The sequence below is a fragment of the Aspergillus piperis genome (assembly GCF_003184755.1).
Source record: "Aspergillus piperis CBS 112811 unplaced genomic scaffold BO85scaffold_29, whole genome shotgun sequence".
NCBI classification, from domain to species: Eukaryota; Fungi; Ascomycota; class Eurotiomycetes; order Eurotiales; family Aspergillaceae; genus Aspergillus; species Aspergillus piperis.
Window position 1 is genome coordinate 137174 of NW_020291619.1, and position 16053 is coordinate 153226.

The following is a 16053-nucleotide window of genomic DNA, read 5'->3' on the forward strand; positions in this document are numbered from 1 at the left end:
CGGAAGTCCCGTCCCAGTCATGATTCGCCGCTCGCATCCAATTGTGATCGTGCCGGTCTGTGCTGGTCCCCTCGAAGGAACGAACTGTCCATCAGCTCCTTGGCATCAGGATCGGCTCTATGATGCAGGCAGGATGGCGACCACCTGGGCATTCAGCTGATGCAAAGGTGTTGCTCCTGTAGCCGGCAGTGTCAGCTCGCTTGTGTGCTACACTCCCGGACAATACATAATATGTACTATGTCGATCGCAGCGTGTCTAGAACAGTCGCAAGCAGGGTGTAGTAGCAGCAGTAGTTTGGGTATGTTATAGGAGCAGGGATGGGCTGAGATGTCCCTCCCTCATTCCTCACTGAAGGTTTGAATCATGCCACCTTTGTTGCGGTTGCCCTTTTGGGTCTCGTTCATTTGGGATCTCGTGGGCCCCGTGATCGCACTTATCCCAACTGGGACCGGCCTCGGCGTGACCGACCAGCGGCACATGACTAATCGCTCCGCTGCGGATCTCGGCTATCCGCCAATCAGCAGAGTCCGTTTTGGATCTCCAGCTGAGACTCGCTTTTCCACCTTTTCATTTGACACCGAATATCCGATGTGAAACAAGGAATCGAGCAGACAAGCAATTCATGGTTCAGCTACCAGTCGGAAGTGGAATACCGGTGGAGGAGGATATATATAATCAGATCGGTGTACCCAACGCGATTCGACGTGGGAGATTCAGGTTTGGCACCTCTCATGCAGGTCCCTCGGGGAGCAGATGGTTTATCCCCTCCAGCCAATTTACAGGCGGGGCGCTGACAGGCACCCTGGTATCCCATCTAACCGTCCTAAGGCATAGAAGACATGGACTAACGCACCGATTGAGACATCCTTTTCAGCCAGGGATATCCCGGACTCATTGGGCGCAGGACTGACAACCACCACCGACTATGCTAATGCAACTATCCCCGATGGCAGGCCCAACGGCACCGGCTGGATTGGCTGTCCTTCGCCCTTATCGCATCTCCCCCTGGCTCACTCGATGCGAGAGATATAGCTCAGTCGGGGATCTCTTGATATTTCCGGTGGTGATTCGGTCCCTGAGCAAGGACCAATTGGCTCCCCAAGCTTGTCCGCGATCCGGCCGAACCCAATCCCGGTCGGTGCAGGGGCTGGAGTTGCAGTGCGAGTTGCCTACTTAGTAGTGTTCTACGATGAAGGACACCTTCAGATCGGTCCGCGTCACATTCACTCTCCCTCCTCTTCTATTCACAAGCAACAACTTCTGAGAAACTCATGATGTTGATCTTTCTCCTCTTACGGCCTGGAGGGCACGTGACTGACCTCGGGATGAGCCTTGACCGAGGCTGACTGCCAATGCGGGGATGGCTAACCCGGCTCGGATATACCGCATATGCCTCCTTGCTCAACAGCCCCTTCTAAATATCTCACTCCAGAGACTCTCTACGTATGCACGGAGGTGTTTCTAAATAATCACTACGACAATAGCAAGATGTCGCAGCTGTCTTCTAACCCAATTCCATTTTCGGAGCCGCCATATCTCTGTGGTCTCCCTTCGCCCTACTACTCGCCGGGCCATCGTCGCTTCCAAAAAGCCTGTCGCGATTTCTTCTGGGAACATCTCCACAGCCATGCTGCCGAGTATGAGAAGGCCGGACAGGTTCCCGAGCATGTTTTCCACACGTTCTGCAAGCATAATATGCTACTCCCGAACATCGGCGCACCCTTGCCCGTGGACTGGCTGAAGCGCTTGGGAATCGCCGACATCCTGGGAGTCAAGGTGGAGGACTGGGACTACATGTACACGGGAATTTATTTCGACGAGGTAGGTATCCCGGGTACACCATAGGGCATGACTGACAACTTCAGATGGCGCGAGCCGGTATGGCTGGTCCGGGTTCATCCCTGAACGCCGGGTTCAACTTTGCAATTCCGCCAATTTTGAAGTATGGCAGCCGGCAGTTGCAGGAACGCTTTCTCCCGGATCTTTTGACTGGTCGCAAACGCTGCTGTATCGCGATTACGGAGCCGGAGGCAGGCAGCGATGTTGCTAACATCACCACGACAGCCACCAAGACGCCCGACGGAAAGTATTACCTGGTCAATGGCGCGAAGAAGTGGATCACCAACGGGATCTGGTCTGACTTTGCGACCATGGCTGTTCGCACCGGTGGTCCGGGAGCGTCTGGTCTCTCCGTCCTGCTCGTTCCATTGAAGGGACACCCCGGCGTCACGATGCGCCCGCTCAAGGTTACCGGCCCGATTACTAGTGGAACCACCTACATTGAATTGGACGACGTCAAGGTGCCTGTGGAGAATTTGGTCGGCCGAGAAGGGGACGGCATGCGAATGATCATGACGAATTTCAACCACGAACGCCTTTCGATCGCGGTCGGCGTCACTCGCCAGGCTCGCGTGGCCCTGTCCACCGCCTTCCAATACTGTCTGAAGCGAGAGGCCTTTGGCAAAACGCTCATGGACCAGCCAGTTGTCCGAAACCGTCTGGCTAGGGCGGGCGCCGAGTTGGAAACGTTGGGGGCCTTTGTCGAGCAGCTCCTTTACCAATTGTGCCATCTTCCCAAGGAAGAAGGAGATCGCAAGCTGGGTGGAATCACTGCCCTCGCCAAGGCCAAGGCGGGGATGGTGTTGAACGAGTGTGCGCAGTGCGCGGTTCTCCTGTTTGGAGGAGCCGGATTGACGCAAAGCGGACAGGGCGAGCTGGTCGAGTCGATTCTCCGAGAGGTACCAGCTGCCCGGATTCCGGGCGGTAGTGAGGATGTTTTGCTTGACCTGGCCGTTCGACAATTGGTGAAGGTCTATCAGGCGGGGGAGAGGAAGTTGAAGCAGTCGAAGATATAGTCTCGTTGGATAACATTCTGGTAAATAAGGTGTATACAGTACTAGTGCCAGTGACATGTCATATTGAAAAGCATTTTTGGCTGCCGACTTCTCTTCCTTGAAGCCTTGAAAATTGCCGTTGTTCCATTTGCTGCAGGATATTATCAAACGTTATCTTCTGATCTTGATTTGCTGAACAGGTTACACGAGACTCCACTGAGCTGCTTTGCAAAGGCAAATGCCAATGCCAGTGCTGTGGCTGGTCCGAGCGGCAGTTGATATCATTGCCAGATTAACTCCCGATAGCGCCGGTAACTGCAATCCCGCGTCCCAATGGTGGCCACGCAGCTTCCCTGACTCGTCACACCCGTCACTTATCATCGGCCGATCCGACCTCTTATCTGCACCAAGAATGGAAGCGGCCTCAAATAACGGCCCCTTGCCGAAAACTCAACAGCCCATTCAACGCGCACAATGGGTCTGAAGCAGCGGCTGCAAGTCAAACATGGGGAGGTGGTGTCAGGAGTCGACTCCAATGCCGATCTGGATCCTATCCCACGGAATTCAGCCCGGCGGACTTGGGGATGGGTCAGTTTGACTGGGTTTTGGATTTCGGAAGCATTTTCGATCAGCATGTACCAGGGTAGGTCTCCTCTGCGCAATAACGAATTTCACTAATTGGCCAGTCACGTCCACATCGGTGTCAAAGGGGTTGAACGCGGGTCTGGCGATTGCGGCAGTGGTTATAGGCCACATGCTCGTGTACATCCCAGTGGTGCTCGATGGGTTGGTGCCCAAACAATCACATAGAGCCATCTAACAGACACAGATACGTGGGTTCTATTTATGGCATCAACTTTCCTATCCTCACCCGTGCCAGCTACGGCATGCGAGGGAGTTATTTTGCCGTCCTCAGTAAGCCATCACGAATCCGTTGACCAAATCTATCTGACCGAGTAAGTCCGCGGGCTCGTCGCCATTATCTGGTTCGGCACTCAGACCTACCAAACCGGAGAGTGCATTTCGTCGATGATAAGTGCCATCTGGCCATCTTTCGAACATCTACCCAACCACCTCCCGAGTTCGGGGCCTATAACTTCCGCTCAGCTGCTTTGCTTCTTTCTGGCCATTATCGTCCAACTCCCGCTCTTATACCTCAACATTCCTCAGCTCCGCTATCTATTTTTAGTGAAGATGGTCATCATGCCCATCTTCGGCCTGGCTCTATTTATCTGGGCCGTCGCCACAGCCCACGGGTTTGGTCCCGTCTTCTCTAAACCTAGCCAGATTACCGACGGGACGCCTGTGGCGGTGGTTTTCCTGCAATGCGTGACCAGCGCTATCGGACCTAAAGCTACCCTTGCATTGAATATGCCCGACTTTACGCGCTACGCGCACTCACCTCGCCAAATTATCTGGACGCAAGCTTTAGGATTGATAGTTCTGGTTTCGCTCTGCGGCGTTCTCGGTGCAACAGTAACCTCCGCCAGCGAGATTATCTATGGCGTGCAGACCTGGAATCCGCTACAGGTGGCTGCATTGTGGGACAACCGTGCCGCGCAGTTCTTCGCGGCGTTGTGCTGGTCGCTGGCGGCCGTAGGGACGAATCTGTCCGCGAATAGTGTGTCTTTCTCGAATGATCTATCTCTTTGGTTTCCCCGATACATCAACGCACGACGAGGTGCATATGTTTGCGCGGTACTCAGCATTCTGAGCTGCCCATGGTACATCCAGGAAGAGTATGACACCTTTCCCTTTCCACGGTCAAGTCTAACCTTTATCCAGCGCGGCATCCTTCTCTTCCTTCCTAGGCGGCTATTCTCTCTTCCTCGGGTCTTTGGCGGGTATTATCATAGTCGACTACTGGATCATCCGGAGACGACAGCTGCGTGTTCACTCACTCTATGACCCGCGAGGTACGCACTTTTTTACGCGGGGATTCAACCTCCGCGCTTTTGCAGCATTCATCTGTGGGATAGCACCGAATTTGCCTGGTCTAGCGAATGCCTGTGGGCAAAGTGGCGTGCCGGTCGGAGCAGTGTATCTGTATTCGCTGAGTTGGTTAGTCAGTATTCTCGTGTCAGGAGGGGTGTACTGGGGCCTTTGCGAAGTTTGGTCGGTAGCAGTGGATGACGACGAGGGAGGTATCTGGGAGGGAATAGAGGTGACTACCAAGGAAGTCGAGAATTCTGCCCACTAGAAAGGATGTCACACTAGATTGATTATCATTCCAATACAGCTACTCAACTCTAAACTACAAAAGAACAGATTGCTATCAAAGATACTCCTGGCCCCTCGCCAACCTCCCCACCTTAGAACTCGCATACGCCCCCTTTTTCGCAGTCTTCACTCCCATCCGCACCAACCCAACAAGATGCTGCACACCAGCCACAACACCATCCACAACCTGCACATCCCCATCACCTCCAACAGCCTCCTCCACCGCCCCCTTCAACTTCATCATTCCTGCACACCCCAGGACAATAACATCCGCACCAGCGCCATCCACCAACCTTTTGGCCGCAGCACACATCGCCCCAACCACATCCTTCCCACCATCAGCAGTACCCTTATCCAGCTCCAAAACCCCCATTCCACACGCCTCTACACCCACACACACCCCATCCATTCCGAACTTTCTCACCGCATCGGCATGAATAACCTTGGACCGCTGAGAAGTCACCACCACCCCGAGCCTCCCTCCAACTGTCGTAGCAGCCATCAACCCAGCCTCCATGATACCTATCACGGGGGCGGATAGCTCTTCCCTCAGGGCATAAACAAGCGGGTGATCGCTAAAGCACGCAACTAGGAATGCATCATACTGATCTGCGATAGGCAGAATAGCCCTCGCGGCGGCGGCAGCTGACAGAACAGCATCGAGGGATCCCTCAATTGCCGACGGGGCAGGGATGGGAGCAGTGAAGGGGACAACTTCGACGTCTGGTGGGAGGGTCGGTTTCACCATAGAGATGCAAGTATCTGTCATGGAGGGTGTGGAGTTGGGGTTGATCAGGAGGACCCTTATCTTTCCTTTCTTCTCCGGTAGTACACCCGTCTTAGGGACGATAACATCCGAGCTGCTAGTGCACGGCGGCTCCACAACTCCCGTCTGCCCCGTAATTCTCCCATAATGCTCAACCCTGCGATGTCTCGCGAAATCAAACGTACGGGTCTTCCCGGCGCGGCAAAGTCCCAAATCACAGTCCGCAATGATAACCTCATCCCCCTTCGTCTTCGCCTCGGCAATAATCCTCCCCTCGGGATCAACAATACTCGACCCCGCGATGAGGGGATACTCCCCATCGTCAAGTCCACATCGTGCAGCACTAATACTGAAACACGCATTCGTATAACTATGGCACTGCATGACCAGTTTATGATGGAACAGGGACAACTCCTCCGCTTCCTCGGGAGTCATATCGGCCGACTGGCCCCAGAACTGCGGCGCATAGCCATTGGTATTATATCCACAGGCGACGATCTTTACGCCTTGTAGGCCGTATTCACGCCACGATTCCGCCCAGCGGCGGTCATTGCAGATCATCATTCCTAAGATGGGGTCTGCATCCTTTTGACCTTCTTGATGTTGTGAGAGTGATGGGGAGAGTAGTCCGGGCACGCGAAATGCCTGGAATCCCAGGTTCCCTGGCTTGAAGTACCTCTTTTCAAGCTGATTCACGGCTTTCGGATCAGGGAGTGGCTCTACATCACCAGGGAGATGGACCTTGCGGTATCTGGACAGAATTGACCCTGTCGCGGCATGATAGTACACGCAGCTGTTGAAGTGCTCGCCTGTGTCGGTAGCTTCCGCGAAGCCGACGATGATATCTACCGCTAGATCGTGAGCGGTATCGAAGAGTGCCCTTGTGCGCGGCGCAGTGAGGATGTCGCCGTGCTCGAACCAATCTTCTAGCTCGGCTTCGTCGAGAATCAGGTATCGAGGGAAGAATGTCGTGAAGGCGATTTCGGGGAAGAGGACGAGTTTGGCACCCTGTGTGGCGGCATCCTTGAGGAGGGTGATCATTCGGGTTAGGGTTTCTTCGCGCGAGGACCATTTGTTGGTCGTTCCCATTTGGGCGGCGGCGAGGCGGACGGTGCGAGGCATGATGCTCAGTAATTGTGTGGTGTACTAGTGAGGGGGGTGTTGAGGGGTAAGTTGGGGGTGCTGTATCCCTCGGTAGAAGTACTAGGCAAATAGTAGGTGCAGATATACTTCTTGGTTTGTCCGGATATATTTCCGCGTAATCGATGTCGAGCTGGCCTGATTAGGAAGGTCGGGGTAGACCCTATCGCTATCTAAGAGTCAATCTTATCGTCGGCCGATCCGATGTCCTTTGCTAGGACGAAGGTGATAACGATAGTGATTTATTATCGTGAGTCTCTCTATGATGTGAACAGGTTCGGAACAGCAGAAAAACAGTAGTCGCAATAATGAAAGCTACTCCAGGAATTGACTTGATGATCATCAACGCTACAGTGGTACGTGCCATTCTACCATACAGAAACATCGCTCACATCAGCAGGCCACCGCGTCCGATGTAGTCCCCAACCAAGATATCGCCATCTCCGGCGGCAAGATTGTCCTTCTTGGACAGAATCTCCCAGCACTCTTCCCCAGTGCAGCAACACTCGATGCAGAGGGCGCATACGTGACGCCAGGTGGTGTCGACAGCCATGTACATCTGCAGCAGGATAACTCCCCGACCGGCGATACCTGGGAGTCAGGGACTCGCTCGGCCATCGCAGGAGGGACAACGACGGTTTTAGCCTTTGCGAGTCAAAAACGGACCGACAAGAGTCTGTTTCCCGTAGTCGAGGAGTATCATCGAAGGGCTACCGGCCAGGCGTACTGCGACTACGGCTTCCATCTCATCCTGACAAATCCCACACCGAACATCCTCGATGGAGAGTTGCCGGTGCTAGTCAGCAGTGGTATCAGTTCTGTAAAGCTATACATGACGTATCAGCCAATGCGACTTGGGGATGGCGAGATTCTGGATGTCATGGAGTCTACCCGTCGGCTGGGGATGACGACGATGGTTCACGCCGAGAATCATGAGATGATCCAGTGGATGACGGAGAAATTGGAAGCACGCCGCCGTACCGAACCATATGGTCACGCTCTGGCGCGTCCAAATATTGCAGAAGACGAGGCGACATACCGCGTCATTTCCCTGTCTGAGCTGGCTGATGTCCCCATCCTCATTGTGCATATGTCCTCTAAGCTGGCTGCGGCACATGTGCGGGCGGCTCAGACGCGGCTGCTGCCAGTCCATGCGGAAACCTGCCCTCACTATCTGTTCTTCACGAGTGAGCGGCTAAAGGGTGAGAACTTTGAAGGGGCCAAATGTGTATGCTCGCCAGCGCTGCGAGAAGATCCGATGGACCTGGAGGCGATGTGGGCGGGTCTGGCCAATTCAACCTTCACAACAGTTTCCAGCGACCACGCACCATCTAAGTGAGTACCACCTGTGTTATGTTGATTATTGCTGACCAGGTAGATTTGATCACCCCCTTGGCAAGAAGAAGGGCACGTCTAGCTTCACCCAGATCCCTAATGGACTGCCAGGGCTGGAAACCCGACTGCCCACCATGTTCTGCGGTGGTGTGCTCACCGGTCGCATCTCAATCCAAAAATTCGTCGAACTGACTAGCTCGAACCCTGCAAAGCTGTACGGGCTGGGGAGCACGAAGGGAACAATTCAGCCCGGTTTTGACGCGGATCTCACGATCTGGTATCCCTCCCCAGAGCAAGCTGCCTCTCATGGCACGTCGGTCATGAAACCGTTTCAGCTGTCCAACGACATGCTGCACCACGATATTGACTACACGCCATTTGAAGGCATGGAGTTCACCAACTGGCCTCGATACACCATCCTCCGCGGACAGACCGTGTGGAACCGCGACGCAGGTGGCATTGTCGGCAGCAAAGGAGACGGAGCTTTTCTGAAGAGAGGGCCCAGCTCATTGAGCAAGCCACGGAATGTGTTTGTCAATGAGTTTAATCCGTACTCTAGTTAGTATTGATGGGGACAGAAGATGAAACCAACATGAGTCACAGAAAACAATGATCATTGACATGGTAACATATAGAATAGTATAAACAGTAGTATAATGCAATCACCCAAGTGCGGTCGATCCAGGTATAGTCCCAATCACAGCGCCTTGCACATAAGAAAAGGAAACGAAAGCCATCATCACGATACTAACAACCACAACAACAACATTCGGCAGCTTCGACACAGCACTCGCACCATTCCTCGCAGAGGAAGCAGCAGCACATTGTGATGAGACAGGTGGTCAAGCAGCCACGGTCCTTGGAGGGTTCTTGTTGGGGAGGCGCATATTGCATGGGCTGGGGAGGAGGGTACTGGCCACCAGGAGGAGGGTAGCTATGAAACAGACAGCGTTAGTTTTTGAGCTCGGACAAACATTCATAGTGTTCGGAAGGTACATACTATCCCTGGGGAGGCGGTTGCTGCTGGTAGGACATGGCTGTAGTTCTGTTTGGTCTATGATCCGGACAGGAGAAAGTATTGTATGGGGTCACACAAAGGTGGCCAGTGGACCAGCGGGGGGAGCTCAGGAGTTATATAGCCGGAATCCACGGAATCCGCTCAGGGCACCAGGCAGGCAGACGCATTGCTGGCCAAAAGTCCGTCAGCCCTGCGGACAGACACCAGACGAGCTGGCGGATCTTGGCCCTGCAAATTTTGCTGGGGTGCGATCCACCGCCGAGGGTGCGATTGGGTGTGCGCTCAGATGAAAGTGAATCAGCCATCGAGAAAGAGCATGGAAGATCCCCGTGCCGAGCCCAAAGTATTGGCTTGGGAGGAAGACAACATTGGCGCTAAGAATAGACACATATTGAACCCAGGTCAGGTAACACAACACACCTCAGTACTCCATGGGCCTGCCAGTTCGGGCGGGCGCATCCGCAACCTACCACAATAACAACCACGCTTATAGTGATGGTGGCGCCAAGCACACCCTGCCCCGTCGGGCGGGAAAGTGGAGCATCACTTGGGTCAGATTACCTGCCATTTCTCTCATTCTTCCTCATTCAGGAGAACTGAGCCAAGCCGCCAAGAGTTCCGGCAGGGATACTGGGGACACGCTTACTGGTCACTCCTTCAGGATGAAATTGCGCTCTCCCCAAAGCTGTTCCTCGCCTAGAAGCGCCAAGGCCTGGAAGCGCCCCTTAAGGCTGGCGGGACCCACCTTAGCTCCCCCCCGTCATCCAATCACCCCGGACCACCACCATCCCCCAGGGTCTCACGCTCTCCTCGGCTCTGGAAGAACGCTGTTGCCTACGCCATCATCGTGGCTGGTGTCGTCGCATGTGAGGCTGGTTATGCATGGCCATGATTTATTTATGTCCATGTTTGCTGCAAGGGGGAACGAATTCCACGTTCGTCCTACTACTCTGTGTTGATTTACTATAGCCTATTGAGTCCACATCACTATTCTCTAAACTTGACACCCGTAAGATATTGTGTTCAGTGCAAATTTTATTTCTGGGCTCATGCTAGCCAGAGGAGGCTGATAATGCCCATTGCAATACATTGATTGTATGGTACCAGACATTTATAGACAAACATATATATTTACGGATTAATCACAGTAACTGGTACTGTACTAAAAGATTGCACATAGTACAACGTGCTGTCAATGAAAATAACTAGTATAATTACTTTGACCAAATCTAAGTATTCAAGACTCGAAATGGATTGATTGGCCAGATATTCACAGCCCTCGTGATATGATTATCAACCTAATCTGTATTTGAGTAATTAATACTTTCTACTGTGCTTACAATCTAGATGCTTGGGAGTATCTCTGGTAGCCATTTTATCACACAGGTATACAGTGGATCACATATGGAACTGTAGTAATCATTCCTTATAGTCTCTTTGCAGACCTCATGTTTCATCTCTCATGTATGATATCATATGGAGCGCCTCTCTTTCACAGTAGAAGGAAGCTCAAACGCTTACAGCCCCACCAAAGTATCAATCCAAAAGATCGCATGCTGCCCCTCCCCCTTGACATTCAAATCATCATCACCATTCCGAAACACTGCATCCGGCGCCCCCTCGAACCATAGGTGATATCCCGGCCCATCACCAGGATAGATATTATCGCCTCGCGGCGTGATGATATACCTGCCTTCCTCCTTTGGCCACTCCTCGAACCAGAGATCTGTTCCTTCATCATCGAGTCCAATCCAACTAGTAGAGATACCATAGTAGTCAGCTTGTGCCATGCCAAGGTAGGAATGAGGGCACTACATACTGTCCCTTCAGCGCTAGATATTTTCCCGTCTCGGTCTCCTTGAACCGGTATCCATTGTCACCTTGCTCAACGTAGAACCGGTCACCCTGTAGTGCTTCCGTGGCATTTGCGTATAGGGTGCCGGATGAATCGTAGTGTTCGACATTCTTGCGAGAATCGTTCAGGAGCTTGTCGTAGGCGGTGATGTTACCCTCGTCATCGCGCTGGAAGGGCAGGCTGCGGCGATAACTGCGCAAGTTGACGGTGTTGCCGGGGGCGAATTTGGGGTGGTGAGTACGATAAGTGCGGCCCATTGTGATTGTGAATGTGAATGTGCGGATATATAATAGTATACTGGTTTCAGTGATGGTATGTTGCTAGAGGTTGTCTGGTAGAATCTTTCGACCGTCGGGATTAGAGGAAGACGTGGCTTATATGCTTCTCCAGAGGTTTCCATGTACTTGATTGTCGACAAGATTGATATCATCATGACTATGAACATGTGTTCATCTGCAATGAATGAGATGAACTGTCTGTGGGTCTGATCTGGTAAGGTTCGTGATGGCGACCCGATCACTTCCGAAAATAGTATTCCGTGAAGCCATCTCCAAGGTAGGTGGAGACTTCATGCATACCTAGCGCAATTTGCAAGATGATCTATATCCACATACTGTGTATACTGATGATGTTCTTTTGAAACAAATATGTCATGCTGATGCTATAAATCGATAGTATCAAGCAACGCTCTAGTCGCTTTGTTGAACGCTATGAATGTAGCGGGGTGGGGGTATCAGAACTTCCCCTTGAGGACGATTCTGAGAGAAGGTCCTATTTACTAAAAAGATGGATAGATATGTAAGGTGGGCGGGGCAGTTGTTTTGGGGCTGGATTGAGACTAATCTCTCCAAGTGTGCGGTGATTACCAGTTGTTGCATATAATGTCATGCCTCCTAGTAGTACACACAATTTCTCAATTCCTCTACAAACGACTCTGGAATATACTTTGATTACCTGACTCTTCTAGCAGTTGCGAGCTTCTACCCGACACACTAGCTACACAATAGCCAGACAGGCTAGCGGCAATGAAACAGAGAACAGTAATAAAAATCAATGTTGGTGTTGTACACTATACGTAGATCGATAATTGGATACGTCACTATGATGAGCGTCCACTTAGTTCGGTGGAGCCCCACCACCGCCTCAATTGGCAGAACTTAATTGAATTTTTAGATCATTGCCATATAATGGCCGTATGTAGTGCTACGAAAGCTACTAGGTGCTCGGTCATCAGAAAATATGAATTGAAAATAGTGTAGACTGATTTTCGTACAGGTCGGGATTCACTTGTGGCTACTTCACATTGTAGCACCAAACCCTGTCAATATGACATATTATATATTTAGGGTCATCCTCAAAACTATACTAAATCACAAGGCAGTTCTGAAGCCCCCAATATCCATAATAGGACCATTCAAGATTATGCTTCGAATACTTACATTGAGAATTCCACATACGCATTGTACATGTCAAAGAGATGAGATGGCAGATAGGGATATAAAACAGTACCATGTGCATCTTCTTATTGGCTGTTAATTTCCTGATACCGGTGTTCATCATGCCGTTCAGATCCTTATCTGGTGCACTGTCGTCTCTCACATTGCATAGAGTACATGAGACCACCACATTAGACCCGACGAGGGTTATGAGCCTGGCGTCCAGCCAAATCCCGGCATGTCAGACGCGGGTGCCTGCAAGTGGAGACGCGGACTCTTTCTGCTGCTGCCACTCTATCGCATAATGATTTAGTGGTATATGTTTAGTGATGCTTACCCGATGCTCTCGTAAGAGCGGGAGAGTATGGGTCCAGGAATGCTGGCGGACAAATCTATAATTGCTGTCCCCACAGTTATACAGTCCCTGCAGTACCGAGTGGAGAATTAGAAGCCTAAACTGGTTTGGAGTATGTGTATAAATGGCATAATCCTTCTCTGTTTATGGCATCCAAATAGTCGAATGCACACTGCGCTATGATTGTGTGTCCACGCAGTTACCTGAATGACTGTCTACTGCAACAGAGTCATTGAAGCCATCCTGTAATAAATTGGTCTTGCATGTGGTGCAGCCATTGGGACTTGCTCGCAGAAAAGCATCACTACAACGCAGATTATGTATATGCGTGATGAAGAGGATCTGTCTTCGACCAGATTACAAAATACTAAAAATGCCGCTTCATTATTCAGGTACATTCTTGCTTTGCAGAATAACAATATCAGTGATCTGTAGATGGGGCAGAAAATGTCTCTGTTACACCGACTTCTGGTCTCATTGACCGATACACCGCTCTCTTCCGTGCCAGATGGCAAGTCACGTCCTTCGTGATTATCCCTTTTCCGTGATATGTTTGCTTCAACACTCCCGAAACCAGCTGGTCCATGCTTTCATACCGTCATACAATGTCAAAAAGACTTTTGATCAGCGGGATAACCTTGTTTTAATTTAGGTCCGATCATGACAAAGAAAGCAGCTTGTAAGAGACCCCAACTGGCCCTACTCGCGCCAATCTCGGCATCCCATCAGCAGTAGTGGATCCATGCTGCATGACACGCCAATCAGCCAACCACTCAATTATTAATGCACGGTAGCACGGGCGCTTATTAGAGGGTCTGCGGGGTTGATTATCAGTTCGCCAACCAGCTAACAAATGATCCCAACATTTCAAACTCTCCAGTACCGGTGTATCCTAAACCACAGCCAGGATTTAATACCTCACTTAACACACTCTCAAAATCAAATTATAAAATTCATCCTTCTTGGAGGGCAACGCAATGTCCACAGTCGACAGCCCCTTGCTGGGGCACAGACCTCAACACCCTCACCCAAATGATGTTGAGCATCCACTGAGCCACAGTAAACGGCGGCAGGGACCCGGCTCCCATGTCCTCAAAGTTCTAGCTGTCTTCTGGACATTTCTGATCATGGGTGCGGGTGATGCAGCATATGGGGTAAGGACTGTAGAGAAGAACAGACTTGCCGTTATTGAAACTAAAAATTGTCCAGCCTTTAATTCCCTACGTAAGTGCAATATCGCCATCCTGTTGTGGATAAGCTGTTGAGTAGAAAGCTTGAAAAATACTACGACATCTCACACGGCACCGTTTCGCTTCTATTCCTATCTCCCATTTGTGGCTACACGCTTGCGGCACTCCTGAACAGCGAAGTTCACGTCCAAGTGGGCCGTCGCGGTATCGCTTTCATTTCAGCGGCCTGCCACTTGCTAACGTTTAGTATCGTCTCCTTGCATCCTCGATTCCCTATCGTTGTGGTATCTTTTGTGTTGTCTGGGTTCGGGAACGGGTTAGCAGACTCGGGATGGAACGCTTGGATAAGCAGCCTGTCTCGATCGAATGAATTACTGGGGATGCTTCATGGTTTGTATGGACTGGGAGCTGTACTAAGCCCATTGATCGTGTCCGGACTGGTAACTAAGGCCAATGTTCCGTGGTTCTACTTTTACACTATTATGGTACTACCTTTCGATGTCTACTACCTTCGCTACTTGCTCATATGGATATAGGCTGTGTGCGCTACTATGGAAGCTGTTGTCTGCACCATCGCCTTCTGGGATGATAGACCGATCGCCAGAGGAGCGGGCGATGATTCCGATGACAGCGAACATGGTAGCCTGAAACGTGCTCTTTTCCAACAGCCCTATGCTCGGGTGACTTGGATCTGCGCGCTCTTCCTGCTCATTTACGTCGGCATTGAAGTCGCTTTGGGCGGGTGGACAGTGGTCTTCATGACGCAGGTACGCCATGGTAGCCCGTTTGCGAGCGGCATGGCTGTTACAGGATTTTGGCTGGGCATCACCTGTGGCCGCATTTTCCTCGGGTTTGTTACGCCGATGATAGGCGAAGAACCGGCAGTTACAGTATGTCCCCTCTCACCCTTTCCACCCTGATCAGTGAGTTTGATCTTAGCTCATGCTCACTTTCTGCAGCTATATTCCGTGTTGGCGATAATTTTCGGCTTCATCTTCTGGCTCGTGCCAAATTTCAACGTCTCGGCAGTCGCAGTCTCCTTGCAAGGCTTCTTTCTTGGCCCTCTATTCCCGGTCCTCATTGCAGTGGCCACCAAGCTGCTTCCACAATCACTGCACGTGAGCTCGATCGGGTTTGCCTCGGCGATCGGAGGGGCTGGAGCAGCATTGATGCCATCGGCGATTGGTGCAGTCGCAGAAGCCAGAGGGGTCCAGATTCTGCAGCCTTTCATTCTTGGGCTCTCGGGTGTGGCCCTGGTACTGTGGATGTGTTTGTGGTGGATTTCAAAAAGTAATTCAAGGACATCGAGTTAAAGAGGCCAGACCGCCCGAAAGCGCTCTGTTTAATGCACATCATCCTGGACGATGCGAGAAGCGGTAACACTATCATCGCTGTGCCAAGCATGGGACCAGCAAAATCACCGTGTCAAACCCTAGGATCGCTTCCCTGTTCCTGTTAGCTTAGCTTTCACTGGCATACGTACCGTTGAACTGGATTGAGGTGGTATCAGACTAATAGTCTATCTAAGATACTGGTCTTGAATAAGAGAAGAGAAGTAAGACTAGATAATACTATATAGCTATCTGTAAATAAGTATAGATAAGTATTATATTATTAAGCTTCTAAAAGTAAATTACTTAAAGATAATGTAGATTGAGCATGAAGAATAAGACTAACTAAATATATAAATAAGTATTCTTATATATTCTATTCTCTGTATACTAAGTAGTATATTTTTCTATATACTATATATTATATATTATATATCTGTTTGTGTACCATCCTATATACTTATAATTATATAACACGTGGCCGTTCCGGGTGTTGTAAGAGTAATCTAGAATTCTTCTTAATAAGAGTTTCTATTTGTTTGAGTACTGTTTTTATTAGTACTTTTTATTTA

At 50.8% G+C, this 16053-nt stretch overlaps 6 protein-coding genes across 6 annotated transcripts; 4 read left to right on the plus strand and 2 right to left on the minus strand.

The window, feature by feature from the left end:
* Nucleotides 1-1489: 1489 nt before the first annotated feature.
* BO85DRAFT_383292 (acyl-CoA dehydrogenase family protein) lies at nucleotides 1490-2856 on the plus strand (the record flags this gene model as incomplete). Its single annotated transcript, XM_025656513.1, has 2 exons — nucleotides 1490-1822; nucleotides 1867-2856. 2 exons carry the CDS (start codon nucleotides 1490-1492, stop codon nucleotides 2854-2856), a joined length of 1323 nt encoding a protein of 440 aa, XP_025510608.1.
* Nucleotides 2857-3309: 453 nt separating this feature from the next.
* On the plus strand, nucleotides 3310-5109 carry BO85DRAFT_481691 (nucleobase cation symporter-1 family protein; the record flags this gene model as incomplete). Its single annotated transcript, XM_025663069.1, has 5 exons — nucleotides 3310-3478; nucleotides 3522-3621; nucleotides 3665-3750; nucleotides 3797-4574; nucleotides 4621-5109. 5 exons carry the CDS (start codon nucleotides 3310-3312, stop codon nucleotides 5033-5035), a joined length of 1548 nt encoding a protein of 515 aa, XP_025510609.1. The 3' UTR covers nucleotides 5036-5109.
* BO85DRAFT_524203 (carbon-nitrogen hydrolase) lies at nucleotides 5080-6943 on the minus strand (the record flags this gene model as incomplete). Its single annotated transcript, XM_025665400.1, has 1 exon — nucleotides 5080-6943. One exon carries the CDS (start codon nucleotides 6941-6943, stop codon nucleotides 5111-5113), a length of 1833 nt encoding a protein of 610 aa, XP_025510610.1. The 3' UTR covers nucleotides 5080-5110.
* Nucleotides 6944-7248: 305 nt separating this feature from the next.
* BO85DRAFT_505921 (hydantoinase/dihydropyrimidinase family protein) lies at nucleotides 7249-9207 on the plus strand. The gene is made up of 3 exons (XM_025664357.1): nucleotides 7249-7317; nucleotides 7362-8296; nucleotides 8340-9207. Exons 1-3 carry the CDS (start codon nucleotides 7270-7272, stop codon nucleotides 8857-8859), a joined length of 1503 nt encoding a protein of 500 aa, XP_025510611.1. The 5' UTR covers nucleotides 7249-7269; the 3' UTR covers nucleotides 8860-9207.
* A 1532-nt stretch (nucleotides 9208-10739) lies between these two features.
* On the minus strand, nucleotides 10740-11426 carry BO85DRAFT_505945 (uncharacterized protein; the record flags this gene model as incomplete). Its single annotated transcript, XM_025664358.1, has 2 exons — nucleotides 10740-11069; nucleotides 11134-11426. The coding sequence occupies 2 exons, from the start codon at nucleotides 11424-11426 to the stop codon at nucleotides 10832-10834; spliced, it is 531 nt and encodes a 176-aa protein (XP_025510612.1). The 3' UTR covers nucleotides 10740-10831.
* A 2367-nt stretch (nucleotides 11427-13793) lies between these two features.
* BO85DRAFT_431077 (MFS transporter) lies at nucleotides 13794-15774 on the plus strand. The gene is made up of 5 exons (XM_025658317.1): nucleotides 13794-14114; nucleotides 14170-14184; nucleotides 14234-14635; nucleotides 14687-15040; nucleotides 15110-15774. The coding sequence occupies exons 1-5, from the start codon at nucleotides 13938-13940 to the stop codon at nucleotides 15461-15463; spliced, it is 1302 nt and encodes a 433-aa protein (XP_025510613.1). The 5' UTR covers nucleotides 13794-13937; the 3' UTR covers nucleotides 15464-15774.
* Nucleotides 15775-16053: the final 279 nt, after the last annotated feature.